General features: G+C 37.3%; 1 protein-coding gene across 1 annotated transcript in view; it reads right to left on the reverse strand.

Moving 5' to 3' along the window:
* Positions 1-1,436: 1,436 nt before the first annotated feature.
* Positions 1,437-18,435, reverse strand: part of PELI1 (pellino E3 ubiquitin protein ligase 1) — a 49,963-nt gene continuing 32,964 nt past the window's right edge. Inside the window, exons 2-7 of the mRNA XM_084901117.1 lie at positions 15,964-16,106; positions 13,449-13,578; positions 9,691-9,792; positions 5,657-5,854; positions 5,370-5,558; positions 1,437-3,896 (exon numbers count right to left, since the gene is read on the reverse strand). Coding sequence (XP_084757243.1) covers positions 3,330-3,896; positions 5,370-5,558; positions 5,657-5,854; positions 9,691-9,792; positions 13,449-13,578; positions 15,964-16,034 — 1,257 coding nt within the window. The 5' untranslated portion in view covers positions 16,035-16,106 and the 3' untranslated portion in view covers positions 1,437-3,329. The remainder of the gene's footprint in view (positions 3,897-5,369; positions 5,559-5,656; positions 5,855-9,690; positions 9,793-13,448; positions 13,579-15,963; positions 16,107-18,435) is intronic.

The raw sequence follows: 18,435 nt of genomic DNA on the forward strand, positions 1-18,435 counted from the left end.
AAGTAGCCACATCCTTCAGATCTCTATTCAAGTACCACCTTTCCAGTCCATTTAATACTGCAAATACTCCACACATACACTTTGTATCTCCCTCTCTGCTTCATTTGTCCCTTCAAAACTGCTGTCATGCTTTACCTTTTATTTTTCTTATTCATTTCTATTTTCCCCACTAGAATACAAATCCTATGAAGAAAGGGAATCCCTTTCTTTGGCCCCCTCATCAATCACTGTTTAGAATAGGGCTTGGTGCATAGTGGATATTCAAATAACTGTTTTAAGAATGTGTGGATAAAACGGCCTTAAAGTATACTTATGTAAGAGTGATTCCAAAAGTGGGAGTGGGAGATAAATAATGCTGTTCAATTATAGTATACTATTTTGATGATTAATACTCAGAACATAAACACAAGAGTGGGTCACATCTCTTTTAGCCAGTGGTCTCTATAGTAGGGTAGCACAAGATGATCCTGACCCATTGAGATGAGGGGGCCAAAGTGTCAGAATTTTATTTATTTTATAAATTTAAAGATGAATTTCCGTGGTGCCCTTACTCATTGTATGTTTTAGAAGGCCAAGCTTCACACATGGTTCTTGTACTATCCTGAGGGAAGAGTAGAGTGGGAATACTCATGTTAGATGTAATTATATGTTTACATCATTTCTTATTCTATCCTGTTTAACATGTATTAGACTTTTATATGATGAGAATGAGCAATTTCAGCTTCAAGAAGATAACCTGGTAAAGACTCCTCCTCTGGCTACTTACTGTGTCTTGCTTTATAACCCTAACATTTTAGATGATGGGAAGTTTAATCCTCTGTACAAATTAAGGAACATTTAGATATTAAGACGTTTAGGTATTAGATATTTATAAGAGTTAAGCCATAAAAAATATCTTTCTTGAGAGTGCACTTAGGAAACTGAAATACAACTCTTTTCCCTTGGCCAGAATACTGGCATTGCCATAATACAAGCCTGTAAGTAAAAAGTGTTCCATTTGGCATTGGCAAAGTGACAGAACAAAATTTTCAAAATGCTTAAACAGAAAAATACTTGACTAATGATTTAAATTACCTGAGTTTTCAAAATATGAGTTTGATGTGACATGAACCAGATTTTTTCCAGGTGGCAGAGGAATTTAGGCACTTTATAATGAAGATGAATCTTTTCTGGTCATTGAGGCACTATTTAAACAGCCTAGGATGCAACTTGCAAGAAGCCAACTCTCTTCTAAGACTAAACGTAGTAACAATGCAATCATTAATAAGAGATGCTTTCTGAAGAGAACCAGAGATTTAAAATTGTACCTCAAATGCAAACTCATCTATTTCAAGTGCGTAGTTTTGAAATGTGCAGTAGCCTTGTCTGCAAATTATCACTTCTGATTTCCCATTCTAAGTTATGCAAAGACGAATGCACAGAGACAAATTCAAATATCTATTTTGAAAAGTATTTACTTAGTTTGAATAAATTAATTGCAAATAAAAATTAGCTACAATATATAGACTGAATAGAAATGACTAGAACAAATACAACACAGGACTTGATTTCCTTGCATTAGTCACAAAGCATGTGACAAGCTAGAAAACTTCAAAATTAGTTATATTTCTTTGAAAAGGGGGTAAGGTAACAGCAGTTACTGATACATCACAACTAATAAACTTATAATACAAATTTCCTGACATGCATTTCCTGAGTGAGTCCACATGATAGTTTTTAAAAACAAGGAAATTTTGACAAGTTGAAGTAAAATAAAAATAGTTCATGGCTTCTAAGCAACAGGTTTTGTTTGTTTTTTTTAACCAAAAGAAAATTCAGAACAGCATTGTAATAGAATAAATTAAAGCTATGCTACCACATACAAAATTTTGCTAGAGTCAATTAAGTATTATACAACTTTCAAACTAAAGGAAAACAAATAAAAAGATTAAAATAAGAATTCCGTCTAATCTAAAAGTGTATTGATTTATATAAGTGCCACAGAGGGTTTGATGTAGTGCAGCTGTCTGTACTTTCCTTGTGGTGCATTAAAAAAAAAAAAAGAGAGGAGGGTAGGGAGGAGGAGGGATAGGAGGAGAAGAAACTTTTTATTGTTTCTGAGAGCAAAATAATTTATTGGAATTAGAGACTAAACAGATCATGCAAATATGTCCCTCCACTCTGCTGTCGATGGTGCTCCTCTGACAACCAAACATTTCCTTAATGCTGGCAGCTTTCCTTAGGATTCAAGCCAGAAGCGAAGGCTGATCTGTGAGGTTAAAAATGGGGGGTGCACTATCATTATTCAACCCTTTCTATCTCTCTAGATTCCTTAATGTCTGGATAAGGCCCAAAACGGAATAATTAATTATTTAAGCATTTCCTTTTCTAAAAGCAAATCAAGTCACTCTCCTTTCTTGTTAATTTATGCTTTTCCTCATGAGAATGATTTTTTTTTTCTAGAAACAGTGAACAGATGAGCCACAGTTTATATCTAAAAAATAAACTTGCCAAATGTTGCTGATACTAAAAACAGATTAGTTATCACGGGAGAAAAATAGATAATCTAGATTAAATTGCATATTCAAAAGGAGCGTATAAAATGTTTCTTAGCATTAAGTTTCTGTTATAGTACTACACTTGAGAGGAACATTAAGGAAAAAAACTCTTTTCCCAATCATCTTGAATGTGGTTAAAAACAAACACCTTTTACACAATGGTAATTAATATAAATTTCATTTTACAAAGTATTCTACTTTACCAAAGTCCATATTTAGATGGGGGTGGGGAAAGAGGCTCTTTTGCCCATCTTCCTAACTTTGCAAATCCTTGAGCTATGCTCAACTAACCTACCATTCACACCAGGCGTGTGACACCATCATTACCATGCTAATCTATCAAGAACGTTCTAAGGCATTTTCTATAATAAAGATAAATAGAAAAAAAGTTAATATACACGTTGCTGTAATTTACAATGTTTGCAATAAACTGTAAACTAACATAGTTTGAACCAACAGTACCCTCAGTTATACAAAACAATTTTTCAACACTGAGGATGGGTGATTCAAAAACACTAAAATGAAGGCATCTTATTAGACTGTCTTTTTTCTCCTCAAAATAGATTTTAAAAAACTCAGAATTCAGAAGTCAGGTACTTTTGTAAATTCCTTTGCTTGAGTTTTCCACATTTTTGCTCAAAAATTGCTACAATTTATTATAAATGTTTAAAAAAATTCTTCATCTTAATGGAAATGACCAGATCAGAGAAACCGTGACATGTACAACAGGTTGAAAAACCCAACTCACTTAGCTTATAAATGTATAATGCAGTCCTGGAGGACAACTGTCTGTTAGTCTAGAGGTCCTTGGAAAATAAGTCTGATGTAGCCTTGTTCACCAGCCAACTGATGTGCACAGAAGGGACAGGCTGCGTGAAAGGTATGAGTACCATGAGGAAGTGGGATCTGGGACCAATAGGCAGTTGTCTTTTCTGAGCACACATGCCCACATGGGCTAAACGCGTGGGTTGGAGGGCCGGCGTCCACATAAAATCCAGCTTCACATCCAAGCCACAGGGGGACATAGGGACCAACAGACCTACACATAGGGCATTCCCGATCTTTTCCATCACGTTCTTCTTTGTTTCCCCAGTTATGATAGCCATGCACATGGCCGCAGTTTAGATAGACCCAAGGTTGTTTCTCATCAACAACATCTTTCCTCTTCATACTAGGAAATGCTAGCGTGTTGAACCCTACAGGGCACTGAGGTCGTGCTGCATTGATTTCCTGTCTTAAAGCTTCTAAATGCTTCACTGTTGGAGTGTGGGAAAGGCCTTCTGCAGTACGCCACAGCAATGTTGCACCACAAAGGTCAATTAATGAGCCATCTTGTAACTGATTAGTTTCAATTTCCACCTAGAGGAAATAAGAATTTTAAAAAAAAAAAATCAGCATTGTGCTTTAGATATTTGCATAAGAGTGTTGGTCTTACATGTATTTCTTTTAAGCCTTAAAGACTAGAGGCCTGGTGCACGAAATTCTTGCACTTGGCAAGGGGTGGTCCCCTCAGCCTGGCCTGCACCCTCAGTCCATGTGCACTCGGGGGATGTCCGACTGACGGTTTATGCCCGCATCCCAGGGGGAGCAGGTCTAAGCAGTCAGTTGGACATCCTTAGCACTGCTGCAGAGATGGGAGAGGCCATTGCCACTGCACTCACCAGCTGTGAACCTAGCTTCTGGCTGAATGTGTACCCCCTGTGGGAGCACACTGACCACCATAGGGCAGCTCCTGCATTGTGCCCTCAGTGTGCCATAGTGACTGATCATTCTGCCATTTGGTTGATTTGCATATTAGCCTTTTATTATATAGGATAATTTATGATTAAAACAAAAGAGATGGCTGCATGAACAGGTTAAGTACCATGGAAAAACGGGAATCAATAGGCAGCTGTCTTTTCTGAACATATGTGTCCACACAGGCTTATTTTCTGAGGCTAATCAGTTGGTCGAATATATCCAATAAATATCATGGCCAAAGATAATATAAATATAAGTAGAAAATACAGAGTGCTGTTTAATTTAGGAAAGCTTATGTTTTAAAATATCCTATATAATAAAAGGCTAATATGCAAATAGACTGACAGCTGATCACTATGACAGCCACTGACCACCAGGGGGCACCAGACCAAGGCACAGCGCCAGTCACAGTTATCAGGGCGAGCCTCTGGTGGTTACTGAACATTCTTTGCTCCTGTGTGCCACAGTCCTGCTCAGCACTTGCACCCATTGCGGCGCACGGTGATGGCCCCGATCGCTCGGTGCCGTCTTGGGTGCGAACAACTTAGGTGCAAGCAATGGCTGCCAGCCCCAATTACCCTTAAGGGTTTTCCATCTCACCCAGGTCCTGAGGGGCGATCGGGGCAGCAGCCCTGCTCGCACCTGCTGCTGGTACCAGCCCCAATGGCTCCATGCCGTCAGAGCTGGGTCAGCGTTGTTAACGCATGGGAGCAGTAGTAGCGGTAGCGGGGCTGCTGTCAGACAGGGGATTAGGGGCTGTGGCAGGAGGGGTCGGGTGGGGGCGTAAAAGATTGGCCAAGACCCGCTTCTGTGCCCACCGCAGCCTCCAGGCCCACAGTTCCTTTCAAGGTGCACATATTCATGCACTGGGCCCCTAGTATTAACATAATATGGAAATAAACTGAGTGTCCTAATTGAATTATTGAAATATTATCCTATAGTATAGTATTTAATAGTCAATGTATGATAATCAGACTTAGTATTATGTATCAACAAGAGATTTAAGAATTTTGGGGAATATGTATTGCATTCAGTCCAACTCACCCTATATATTTACTGTAGCTAAATAAAGAGCTACAACTTAATACTTACCATTTTTCCTCTTTGCTGAGCTGATCTGGTTTCACGCAGGCTGAATACATTTCCACACACTGATATTTCTCTCCATATTCCAGGCTTGGAATCTTCCATGAACCCATTACGTGGATGCATAACAAGAACGCCATTAGTGGTTAAGCCATCCATCTGCCCATCTGATGTCTTCCATTTGGCAGCCTTCTCCTAGCAGGAGTAAGAAGAGTGAGAGCTTCCGCTTATTTGTAATTTGGAAATACAAGTGATTATAAAATAATGCATCAGATAGAAAAAAAGCTTTTTACCCCAAGAAAGATGTTTTTTGATGAGTCAAAGCCTGCAGCATAAATCCGTGCTGTAAATGGAGGGTTCCGTTCACATATAATTCTACAGGCAAATCTTGATATAGTGCTTTGCACTGACTGTGTATCAGAATTACTTTGACTTCCAGGAACTGTGTCAGTTACTACAAAATCAATGGGACTTTCAGTCGACCGACCAATCTAAGGGAAAAAGAAATGTCTATAAACCCATTCAAATGAACACAGTGGAAAACCCATTCAAAAAAAGGCACAATAAGGTGAAATCATTACGCTTCTGAAACTTCTAAAGCTCAAACTTATAGTTAACTCTGGGGACATCTATACCCTTGAAAACTAATCTAACAGACTTGCTCTGTTATAATAGTCACTTAGAGCGTAGAATTAAGTGAGAAGTTATGACCCAGAATATATGAAACCCTCAGAGAATATAGAGTTTAGGATGGCTGAGATTTCTAGATGGCTGCAGATTTTAATTTTAACCCACTTGGATAAAAATGTCTATCATATACTATTCTATCTTTTTTAACAGAATATAGTTGACATATAAGTAAATCGCTTATGATGACTCCAGGATAATACACTAAGAATACTATTTATATTCAGCTGAATTAGTGATATCTTTAGGTGCTATAAAGGTGTACAAGAACGCTGATCCTTATGTTAAGGCCTTACATAGTCTTGATTTGAGGTCTTATATATACTAATACTTTTTTTGGGGGGGAGGGGGGGGCCTTTTCTGCCAGGTTGTCAGTTATAATTTCTTGCTGTTGGGCATATTTGACTCCAGCACCATACCCGCCTCCTCTATCCAGCTACTTTTATATAGGTTGAGAAATCAAATAACCAAACTTCAAAGAATAGTTTTTCAAAAGATTACTGCTAAGAGCTTAAGGGATTCTCCAGGGAGCAGAGAAAGGAATGTCAGTGCTTTGCCTATCTGACATTTATTTTATATGCCTAGATGTCCTTTTAATTTTTTTTCCTTGTTCTTGGCCATATTTCAGAGACAAGATTCCCAGATAAAGAGTTCTGGTGGGAAAAGTATCAGAGAATTAAAAACAACTTCAGAGTACTAGCTAGTAAATGAATGAATTTCATTTTGAAAGATCAAAGTTGAAAAGAAAAAGGAAATATGTGGGATGGATGACAGAACAAGTGTTACAGGGTTTCAAAGTAAACATTTAAAATTATCAGTACATTAATGTATTTATTATAAAGTAATACCATAAAATTGAAGAATGTAAGTACAAAAAAAAAAAAAAAAAAAAGACCCTCTACAGAGATGATGACTTTTAAAAGTCATTCTTTGCATAGTTGAGCCTCAGGAACTCCTCATATCAGCATACTTTCGGATAAAACTCTTTAGTGTTTTGTTCCTATCATCAAGTATAAAGTATTTAGTTTAGAGAATTTTAAGGGGAAATTGGTTGGCTAACAAATGTAAGATTGAATATCCCTTTTTCCTATTTTAAAATGATATCCAAAGAAAATGGTCTCAAACCTTTGAAATAGTTCCAAAAACAAAAGGCTGTTTTAGAGCCAAAAGATGTAGACCAAGGATTGGACTGAGAATTGATACTCAGAAGCAGCATTTATTTGGAAAGAGAGATTGTTCCAGAGGAACTGATATTTGATCTAGGTCTTAGAGAAGATTTCAGACATCAAAGCAATATTGGTCATGACAGGTAAGAAAGAAGAAATCAGAAATATCTATAAAGGGAAAACCTACATGATTGTCCTCAGATGCCAACATAGAATTGTGTTAAGATAAACTTTAGTAATTCCTCCTCTTTCTAATTGCCACTATTAACTTAAAAAATATAGATCTTATGTCTCTTCACACCCATTAAAAACTTCAGGAGTTCCTTACAATCTATCTGAACTTATCAGTTTCTTATTTCTGATAATAATCAAAAACTAACTTCACAATTTGCCTCCCACCTCCCAATCCAGCCTAATTTCCTGTTATTTCTGTTCACACAAAAGTGTATTCTAGCTACCAGTTGCTTATTCATCAATCTTCTACCATATGTGTACTTCTTTGTCATTTCTTTTGTCAGTATGCTTCTATTAGATGGACTGGCAAAATTCTACTCATCGTGATAAAAAAAAAAAAAAAAAAAGGCACTACCATAAAGCCTTTCCTCACTCTTCTTCAACCCATGAAAAGACTGTACTTCTTAGACTGCCAATGTAGCAACTGTAAGTAATCAACTTGCAGTGTCCCCTGTATTTACTTCAGAGTGTCAAGCAATGCACAGAGTTGAAGTTTGAATATCTGATGTCTTGAACAATAAAGGTTCTTGCTCAGTTTAGAAGGTAAGTGGATTCTTGAATGCTTACAAAACTAGTTCCTCAAATATTGGCTAATTTATCGAGGTACTTTCTGATATATTTCAGGTTTTATATATAGAAATGTTCGTATCATCCATAAGTATAATGCCTGTAGAAAGGATAGCATCAGTTTACTATTATTGAGGGAAACTCTATTCCTTTATGAAAAAGACAAAACAAAAAAGGCCATAATCTATTTAAAAGTCTTTATAAGATGGCGAAGAGACTATTCCATAATTCAGGATGGCTGGTTTAATCACAATTTTATAATCAACTAACTTTATAATCTTTGATTCACAAGATTTCAGTAACTTTATAGACAAAAGATAAGGAGTAAACAAATACAAGGAAATTCCTAAGACTACAATTCTAGTTTATGATCAAATTTCTAGGTAGCATTTTGATTTTTAAAAAGCTAATTAAGCCCATTCATTTGAACTGGTTGTCAGTAAAATGAAATGTGGAAAATCATCCTAAAGCTTTTGTTAGGTTCTCATTAAGATACAAACCTTCATCTTCTTTAAAGTTGTTAATTATTTAAAAATTTTTTTTTTTTTTTTTTTTTTTTGTAAAAGCAACAGCCATAATCCAATATTAGACACACTTTTCTAAAAAAAAAAAAAAAAAAAAAAAAAAAGTCTAAAGGGCTGGGGGGAGTGACTTCAAAGAAATATTTACTATCGGTTATAATTAAAGACATCTCCAGACCTTTTCACATTCATTTAATCTTATAAAATAAAGGAAAAGTTAAAAAGTCATTTTAAAATAATAACTGTAAAAGTAACATTATTAGGTACTTAAGTTTTTGTTTGTTTGCTTCTCTCCCCCCCCCCCCCAAAAAAAAAACAAAACCTAAGCCTTTACAAAACACATATTAAGGGAGAAGACATCATAAATTTTGTTTACATCTTTGGGTTTGGCTGTTCAATCATCTGTCAGTTTATAAAAACACTAGAGGCCCGATGCACGAAATCTGTGCAAGAGCGGTCCTTCCTTCCCTGGCTCCCGGCACCAGCTTCCCTCTGCAGCCGGGACCCGGGCTTCCCTCACAGCCCCGGCTTCGTCTGGCAGGGCATCCAGTCTCATTGGCATATGATACTTTTATTATTATAGATTCTTATACCATCAATTAGTATAAGAGAATGAAAAAACTTTTATTGACCAAATATGTGCTGAGAAACAAGTCATATATGTTAGAAACAGAACTACCTGTACTTTTTATTGCCTACATAGAGGAATGTGAGACAGTAGTGGGGGGAAAAAGGTCATAAACATGTGCAGAATATTTCTTGGTTCCTTTTTTGGGGATAATAATAGTTAATAGTACTACATCTATATTATAGCTAAGTGTTTACTTACCATCTACCTGGTATACCTCTGACCACTTTACATGCACTAAACCATTTACTAGGAAGACTCCTAATAGTGACACAAGGGAAGTTTTATTAACCATACTTTAGGAGGAAACTGAGGCATACAGTGGCTAAGTAATGCTTAGCAGGAATTATAATTTTAGAGACCATCCCTTAACTATGCTACACTGACTTCTATATATGGGGTTTAGAAAACAATATATAAATAAAATACATGAAAACATGATCATCCTTAATCTGAAGAGAGCAAAAGTCACCGACAACAGGCTTTGACTTTTTTATGAAAAAAGAATTCACACATTTTAATACCTGAAACATATCAGTGTTGCTGTCATGAGTATACTCAACCACTACTGTCTGGGCCCGAGATAATGTATATGATATGCTGTGCTGGTCCTTGTTGCTTATCGCCTAAGAAAGAAAAGATTAATAGCAAATCAGATTTTTTTTTTTAAAAAGTAACCTATCAATAGGACATATTTCACCCCTCCTGCACCCCGCCCCCCGACAATTTAGATTAAAGATTAGTAACTCTTGCATAATCTCAGTTGTGACAGTAGTTTCTCAGGTTCAGTAGGGTATAGAAGAATACTTTGAAGTAGTTATAGAGTAAGAATACAGTTTCATTGTATAAAAAGAATAAAATCGAGTCTCTCTTGTATTTTAAATTATAAAGTAATCAAAATTAAATTCCATGTAGAATCTGAAACCAGTACTCAGTACTGTTCTGATAAGAAAAAAATATAAAATCCTGTAAGATAAGAGGAATTTTATTTTTAAAGTAACTCTAAGAGTTATAATGCTAACCAATAAGGAGAGTTAACTGGTTTACTTAGCCATTCTGTGACTCCAGATGACAAATATTTGCCATATGCTGGGCTAGATACAGAAAGATTCATAGAATGATTAAACATTACCAAAGGAAATACTGTACCAGACTTATCCCAAATGAAAAACATTGCTTAAAAAGAACTTTTCAGTTTTGTTTTCAGGCATATACTATGTATATGAGTTGGAGATAATTTCAGAGTGGGGAAAACCCAAACAAAGGAAGTTGAAAGAGGTTAAGAGGAAAAGAGATACAAAGAATGATTATACACATAGAGGCTAACTGGAAAAAAAATAGTTTATTAGAGCTTTGGCATTTTAAAATTTTACTTGCTTTCAATTTGTAGCTAATCTGTAATAAACAAAGCCTTAAAATAATAGCTTTAAAGTTAAATAAGATTGTGAAATTTTCATATACTATACAAAGAGAATAAACAAATACCTGGGTACTAACTACCCAGCTTTATCCAAGTTTAATAATGTAATTTTTTACTTCTGATCTTTTAAAATAAATTAAATTCTACAGATACAATCAAGGCTGCTTGCTTGCATGTCCCTCTTAACTTCCTTTCTTTTTATTTTTTTAAAATATGTTTTTATTTATTTCAGAGAAGAAGGGAGAGAGGGAGAGAGAGAAATATCAATGATTAGGGAGAATCATTGATTGGCTGCCTCCTGTAAACTCCCTAATGGGGATTGAGCCCACAACCCAGGCAATGTGCCCTTGACTGGAATAGAACCCAGGACCCTTTTAGTCCGCAGGCCGACACTTTATCCACTGAGCCAAATCAGCTAGGGCTCCCTTTTTCATAGAGATATCCAACCTCAAGAATGCAGCACAGATCATCCCTATGCATACGTTTTTTGGTTATTTTTTTTTTACTATACATTTATGTATTCATAAATATTGTATAATTGTTTTATAGGTTTAAAAACCTACAATTACTTTAACTCAGCATTAAACAACTGGCTAATCAATCACAGAATTGCTCAGTATTTTGGAAGTTCTTAACGGTTAAAGAGATTTAAAAACAGAGGTTTTTATGTACTTTGAGATGGTAATCCCTGTGTACTTTTTTAAAGCTATTAAACCTACTCTTAGATTCAGAACAAGAACTATGTCAATTAAGTTCTCACTGGACTGGAAGGCAGGGTTTAACCGTTCATCCCAGATGACTACCAGACTAACCAGTTTTCTTCATGACCTCATACGACATCCCTCCAAAACTGAAATAGTAAAGAGTTCATCTTTGATCCCTAAAATTCTTATTGTCCAGTAAAGATGAGAAGGAGCCAACAATGAAAACATGAGAAGTATGACAGTAAAAAATGCAAAGAAAAATACAGAATAGAATATTACAGATGTAGGAATTAGAAATATTTCCCCATGATAATTGCTCTTAACCAGAGGTCATATTAGCTATGTAAGGGGCATCTGGAAATATGTAGGTGCATTTTTGGGCTGTTACAATGATTGTGGGCTTAAAAAGTTATTGTCCTGCAATATATGATACAGTCCTAAACAAAGAATAATTGGCACATCCAAAATGCCAAAGCACTCCAGTGGGCAAATACTGAGAAGAAGTTCCTCTGATTAGATCAATAAGTTGTTCAACTTCCATCTGTTTTCTTCAAGGAGAAAAAGAAAAACACACCTAAAAGAAACTATCTCTTTTTTACATTCACTGGTTCTCAAATAATAATAGAGGGGGCCTGGCCAAGGCGCGAGGACTGTTTTAGACACCACACTGAGTATAAAACAAAGCCAGAAATCCGACCAACTCCAGGGGCTGGAGCTGTGACCTAAACCAAGGCATTATATACCCAATTCTCTGTCTCTTGTTATTTAATTTACAAAGATATACCTCAGATGGTATAATACTGGTGTACATCCTGAGGATGCTTGGCTAAAGATATAGATACTTCCATAAGTCAAAGATCTCTTTCATTTTTATTCATTCACCATAGTATCAAGTTGAGTCTGTGTTAAACAACTGGAAGTACAGGAATTTATAGGAAACTAGAGGCCCGATGCATGAAGATTTGTGCAAGAATGGGCCTTCCTTCCCCTGGCTGTCAGCAAGGCCTTCACTCTGGCTGGAGCCACTTTTCCTTCTTCCCATGGTGCCCAGAGGCCTAGAGAGAATGGGCAGTGCGACGCCTGCACTGTTGCCATGGAGATGATGCAAGCATCCCACCCGGCTGCTCGACTAATGTGGATGCAAATTAACCCACCATATTTGTTGGCTTAATTTGCATACTCTTAATTGGTGGGCATCATGAAGGTACAGTCAATTTGTATCTTTCTCTTTTATTAGTGTAGATGTGGAGATCTAAAATTTCCCCTAATTGTCTATCACTTGAGGCAAAGTGCAAGTGTCCTGAAATGGTGGCTCAGGTTCTAAAGATTTTGGTAGGAAAAGAAAAAGGGGCTAAAAGCATTAGGCAAGTAGATAGAGAAGTCAAACTGTAGATAAGGTTGAGTATTTGCTTTTTCATAGCTTTGGTTCAATTTAATAATTATGGATGTCTACTTTTTTTAAGACACTATGCTAAAACCTATGTAGGTCACAAAACAAAACTATAAACAAACAAAAATAAGCATATCCATAGAATCTTTGAAAAAAAATGTTTAATTTAAAAAATTGCCTCATGCAGCCTAGCTAGTGTGATTCAGTGGTTGAGCATCAATCCATGAACCAGGAGGTGATGGTTCAATCCCAGTCGGGGCACATGTGGGCTTGATCCCCAGTAGGGGGAATGCAGGAGGCAGCCGATTAATGCTTCTCTCTCATCAGTAATGTTTCAATTTCTTTCTCCCTCTCTAAATTTGCCTTATCTAAACATGCTTCTAGTACCTGAATACAATTCTATACTATAATACATTCCTTACCAAGCTTAGGCAAGGACCCTTTAAGTAGCAGCAGGAATGCCCTACTTCTCAGGGCTGACAGCTGCACAATTCTAAATATTAGATAAAGCCCTAAACCTACCCTGCCCTGGTTAAGAGATGTTTCTAATTTCCACCTACTGATCCTCGTTTGTCATTTATAAAAAAGTTGATGCCCTTTCATATGGCAGCCCTTAAAATATCATGTCTCCAACGTGCGTTCTCCCATCCAAACAAAAGAAAACCTTTGGTATAGAATGTGAGGGGAATGCTAGAGAATATAAACTACATGTACAACAAGTCTTTCAATTTCTCCAAGTTAATTTACAGTTTTTGTTTTGTTTTTTACCTTTGCAGCCTGAGGAGTACAAGCAATATGCACAGTGCTGGGCTTCACCCCATTTGCCTTAGGTCTTTTAAGTAAAGCAAACCTACTTTTCCTTCTTCCTCTATCGCCGTTTGGGAGAGACCCATTATACCTGATAGGAGAGAAAAAAGATTAGGTGATCTCTTGTAAGAACCATACAATTCTAACAAATGTGTTACTTTGCCTTATAGGATCAATACCCAATTATCTATTAGCACAATATAAGTATCTAAAATTCTTTTTAGCAACTGCTGATCCCCAGTTGCCTGAGTATAAAACAAAATGAGATTCCTTCTGGCCATGTTCTAAGTCACATAGAACTACTGTTTGTATTATACATATAAAGCTAGAATTTGGATTGTGTATTTGTCACAATCTTTTTTTCATTATTACTTTAAGTTACTTATATTTTTCTTCAAAAAGGTGATTAGTGGCATATCTGACTCCTCATGACTCATTCTATTTTTTCCTAAAGGTTAATGTTTGCATGTGCTAATCTAACCTTTAAAAGTACAATATAAATTGTTTAAAATAGAATCACCTTTAATTGTGAACCAAACACTTTAAATAGCTGAACTTTTGAAATACGGTATTTTTAGGCTTGTTTGTTAAGTCTCAGACACTTGAACATACACATATATATATTCACATTATGTTGTCAAAACCTGTCCAACTGAGATGCCTGCTAAGCAGCAGTTAAACATACTTTTGTTGTTCAGACATTATGACCATTTCTTCATGATAAGATACATATATGTTCTGTAGGTAAGCAAGTACGCAAGGACTGAGCTACTAGGGCAAAAGTTCAAAACAAAACATCTGGGTGTTTACCATGTAGTAGGCACTCTTCGGTCCTACCCCATACGTCACCTCACTTAATCCATCCTCATAAAAAACTCTGTGAGACTAGTATCACTCTCCACTTTTACAGGTTAGGAATTAAGTTATTCCTCAGAGGATTGAAGTTCCTCAGAGACTCAAAGGAATTAAGAAAGGTCACACACGTACACTGGCAAAGCTAGAATTTGGATCCAAGTGTTGGTCATGTTTTTTTTTTCATTTTTTACTGCTTCATTATGGCATAAGCAGTAGCTTAATAATAATTTCTCTTCATTCACTTTTCCCCCTCCCACCTTGAAAGCATGGTCAATCTGGGGGGAAATGAGGCAGGGAATAGACAGTTTTGAGGTTGGAGGACATTGTGATTGTAAAATGGCCTACATTAGTGGTTGTCAAGGAGAAGGGAATTTACTCAAAAACTGCCATATGTAAAAATTGTACTTACTTTTAAAAAATACATATATTTTTATTGATTTCAGAGAGGAAGGGAGAGGGAGAGAGAGATAGAAACATCAATGATGAGAGAGAATCATTGATCATCTGTCCCTGCATGCCCCTACTGGGGATTGAGCCTGCAACCTGAGCAAAGGTCCTTGACCAGAATCAAACCTGGGACCCTTCAGTCCACAGGCTGATGCTCTATTCAGCTAGGGCTGTACTGACTCTATAAAAAAAAAACCAACCTAGAGGCCTGGTGCACAAAATTCATGCATGGGGGAGGAGGGGAGAAGATGTGTGTGTCCCTCAGCCCAGCCTGCACCCTCTCCAATCTGGGACCCATTGAGGATGTCCAACTGCCCGTTTAGGCCCGATCCCAGGAAGTCAGACATTCCTCTCACAATCTAGGACTGCTGGCTCTGAACCACTCGCCTGCCTGCCTGCCCTTAACCGCTTCTGCCTGCCAGCCTGATCAACCCCTAACCACTCCCCTGCCAGCATGATCAATGTCTAATTGCTCCCCTGCCAGCCTGGTTGCCCCCAACTGCCCTCCCCTACCAGCCTGGTTGCCCCCAACTGCCCTCCCCTACCAGCCTGGTTGCCCCCAACTGCCCTCCCCTGCCAGCCTGATTGCCCCTAACTACTCTCCCGCCAGCCTGATCATCCCTAACTGCCCTCCTCTGCAGGCCCAGTCACCCCTAACTGCCCTCCCCAGCCAGCCTGGTCACTCTTAACTGCCCTCCCTTGCAGGCCTAATCGCCCCCAACTGCCCTCCCTTTCACGCCTGGTCCCTCCCAACTGCCCTCCCCTGCCAACCACCTTGTGTCCACAAGGGGGAAGCCATTTTATAATATGTATTGGAGTGATGGTCAATTTGCATATTACCTCTTTATTATACAGGATTGTAAAAAATTATAAAGTCAGTCAAAGCAAATTTTTCTAAAACAAGGAACAGGAAAGACAAATGGAATGATTATGTGACTCTATACAAATACAGTTTTTATTTCATCTTTAAGGAGCTCTGTCCTTTCTGGGGGTGAGGGTGAAGCAGTATTTGTGATAGCATAAAATTGACAATTAAAAGAGTCTCCCAATTTAGTAATATTAACCTATAGCTTTAAGTCCTTTCTGGAAATAGGTAGGGTATAAATTCTAAAAAAGTACCTTTAAAGTTACTATATATTATTCAATTTTATGTCATCAGATGAGGAAATCTTACCCTAGGACAATGAGTTCACCATATTTTACTGGTGCTTTGGATGGATGATTTTCTTGATCAGGAGAAAACATGAGCTTGGCTGTCGTCTTTCTCAAACCTTTGTTCACTGGTCAGGAGCCTTGGGACACCTTTTGCATTATTTCCTAGAGGGGAAAAGCTTTCATTAATAACATGAACAATAAATTTCAGTTTAGATAATGTTATTTTCCAGCTGACTTTGTGAACACAGTATTATGCACATTATCAAATATTCAAAGTATGAAACATTTCCCCCAATAATGGCTATATTTTGATACAACTGTTTAAATGTATTAAAATGTACATTTGGGGACTTCCACCTCCAGGAAAATAGAACAGACATATTTTCCCCTATTATTTTCACTACGTACAACTAAAAACCTGGACATTAAATATAAAACATAAGAAGAGCCTAGCCAGCATGGCTCAGTGGTTGAGTGTTGACCTATCAGGAGGTCACGGTTCAATTCCTGGTCAGGGCACAAGCCTAGGTTGCAGGCTCAATCCCCAGTGTGGGTGTGCAGGAGGCAGCCAATCGGTGATTCTCTCTCATCATTGATGCTTCTCTCTCTCTGTCTCCCTCCCTCTCTGAAATCAGTAAAAATATATTTAAAACAAACAAACAAGCAAAAGATTCTGAAAAGCAGTGAGAAGGCAGACCAGCTAGGAATTTCAGGGTCCACGGAATGACACAGTGGTGAGTTACTCTGGTTTTCTTTTTGCCAAATATATCCCAGATTTAGAGTTAAAGAATCCAATAACCTGAAATGCCAACTAGCAGATTAAAAAAAAGTCCCAACAAAAGCCTAGTCTCTCTAGTCAAAAAACAAAAACAAGAAAGGAGTAGCCTTAGCAAGACTGAAAACTTTTGACAATAGCCACTCTACAGCCAAACACCACAGAAAACTGGTTCTACCTCTACCCACAGCACCAATAGCTGAGTGGAAGCCTAGACTTGGATCTCATAAGGCCATAACGAGAAGGCCCAACTTCCCAATTGGTGCAGGGCAGACCAAGTAGGGAGCCAGACTTTCACGCCTGAGAGTTGGTGACATGCCCCCACTTCTACCCTAGCAGTGGGAGACTACATGGGGAGCCTGCCTGGACTTCCACCCTTACCCAGCAGTAATAATAAGGATCTCCTTTCTCTGGGTGTCAATGGAGGCTGAGTAGAGAATCTCGACTTCTATGCCCACCTGGCAGTAAAAAGGAGGTGCCTATTATTCTCCTACCAAAGTAGTGTCAGGAAAAATCAGTGGAAATGGGAGGTTTAGATAATATCTTGAGTCTTAAAACATAATATGAAAATGTCCAGGTTTCAATAGAAAATCACTCATTATATTAAGAACTGAAATATTTAAAACCATGCAAAATTATAAGATGACAGAGGTGTTAGAATTACTCGATAAAGATTTTAAACAATGACAAAAATTACTCAATAAGCAATTACAAACATGTTTGGGCAAGTAAGAAATAAAAAATCTCAGCAAAGAAAAACTCCCTGGACGGTCTCAACAGCTGAATGGAAGGGACACAGTAAAGAATCAGAACAGAGGAAAAATAGACTGAAGAAACAAAACAACAAAAACAGCCTCATGGACCCGAAGGATTACAGCAAAAGATATAATATTTGTATCATTGGAACCCAGAAAGAGAGGAGAAAAAGTGAAGTTGAAAATGTACTCAAAGAAATAATGACTAAAAATTAACAAATTTGCAAAAAGAAACGAAACTAGAGATTCAAGAAGCTGCACAAACCATATGCAGGATAAACCTGAAGAAATCCATGCCAAGACACATCATAATTAAACTTCTGAAAACAAAGGGCAAAGAAAATATTTTGAAGGCAGCCAGAGAAACTATACCTTATCTATGGGGGAGAAAGTAATTAGAATGACAGGGGATTTCTCTTCCAAAATTATACAAGTCAGAAGAAAGTGGTATATTGTTTTCAGGTGTTGAAAGAAAAGAACTGTCAACCCAGAATCCTACAGCCAGCAAAACGGGGGAAATCAAGACATTCTCAGAGGAGGGAAAATTAGAAGAAATTCTCAAAGCAGAAAATAAATGATAAAAAGAAGGAACCTTAGAACATCAGAAAGGTAGAAAGAATATGGTAAGTAAAAATATGGTATGTTCATACAAAACCTCTACACAAATGTTTATAGCAGTTTTATTCATATTATGTGGACTAGTATGCAGCAATAAAAAGGAAATAAACTACTGGTAGATCAAACGACATGATGACTCTCTAGGGAATTATGCTGAATAAAAAAAAAAACTAGTAAACTCCAAAAGTTACATAAATGATTCCACTTATATAACTTTCTCGAAATGACAAAAGTATTGAAATGAAAACAGATTAGTTGTTGCCAGGAGTTAAGGAGGGAGCAGGAGTGGGAGGTGAGTAGGAGGTAAGTGGGCGTGGCTACAAAGGACAATAGGAAGGATTTC

Source organism: Pipistrellus hanaki, assembly GCF_964339955.1.
Source record: "Pipistrellus hanaki genome assembly, chromosome: 12".
Lineage (NCBI taxonomy): Eukaryota > Metazoa > Chordata > Mammalia > Chiroptera > Vespertilionidae > Pipistrellus > Pipistrellus hanaki.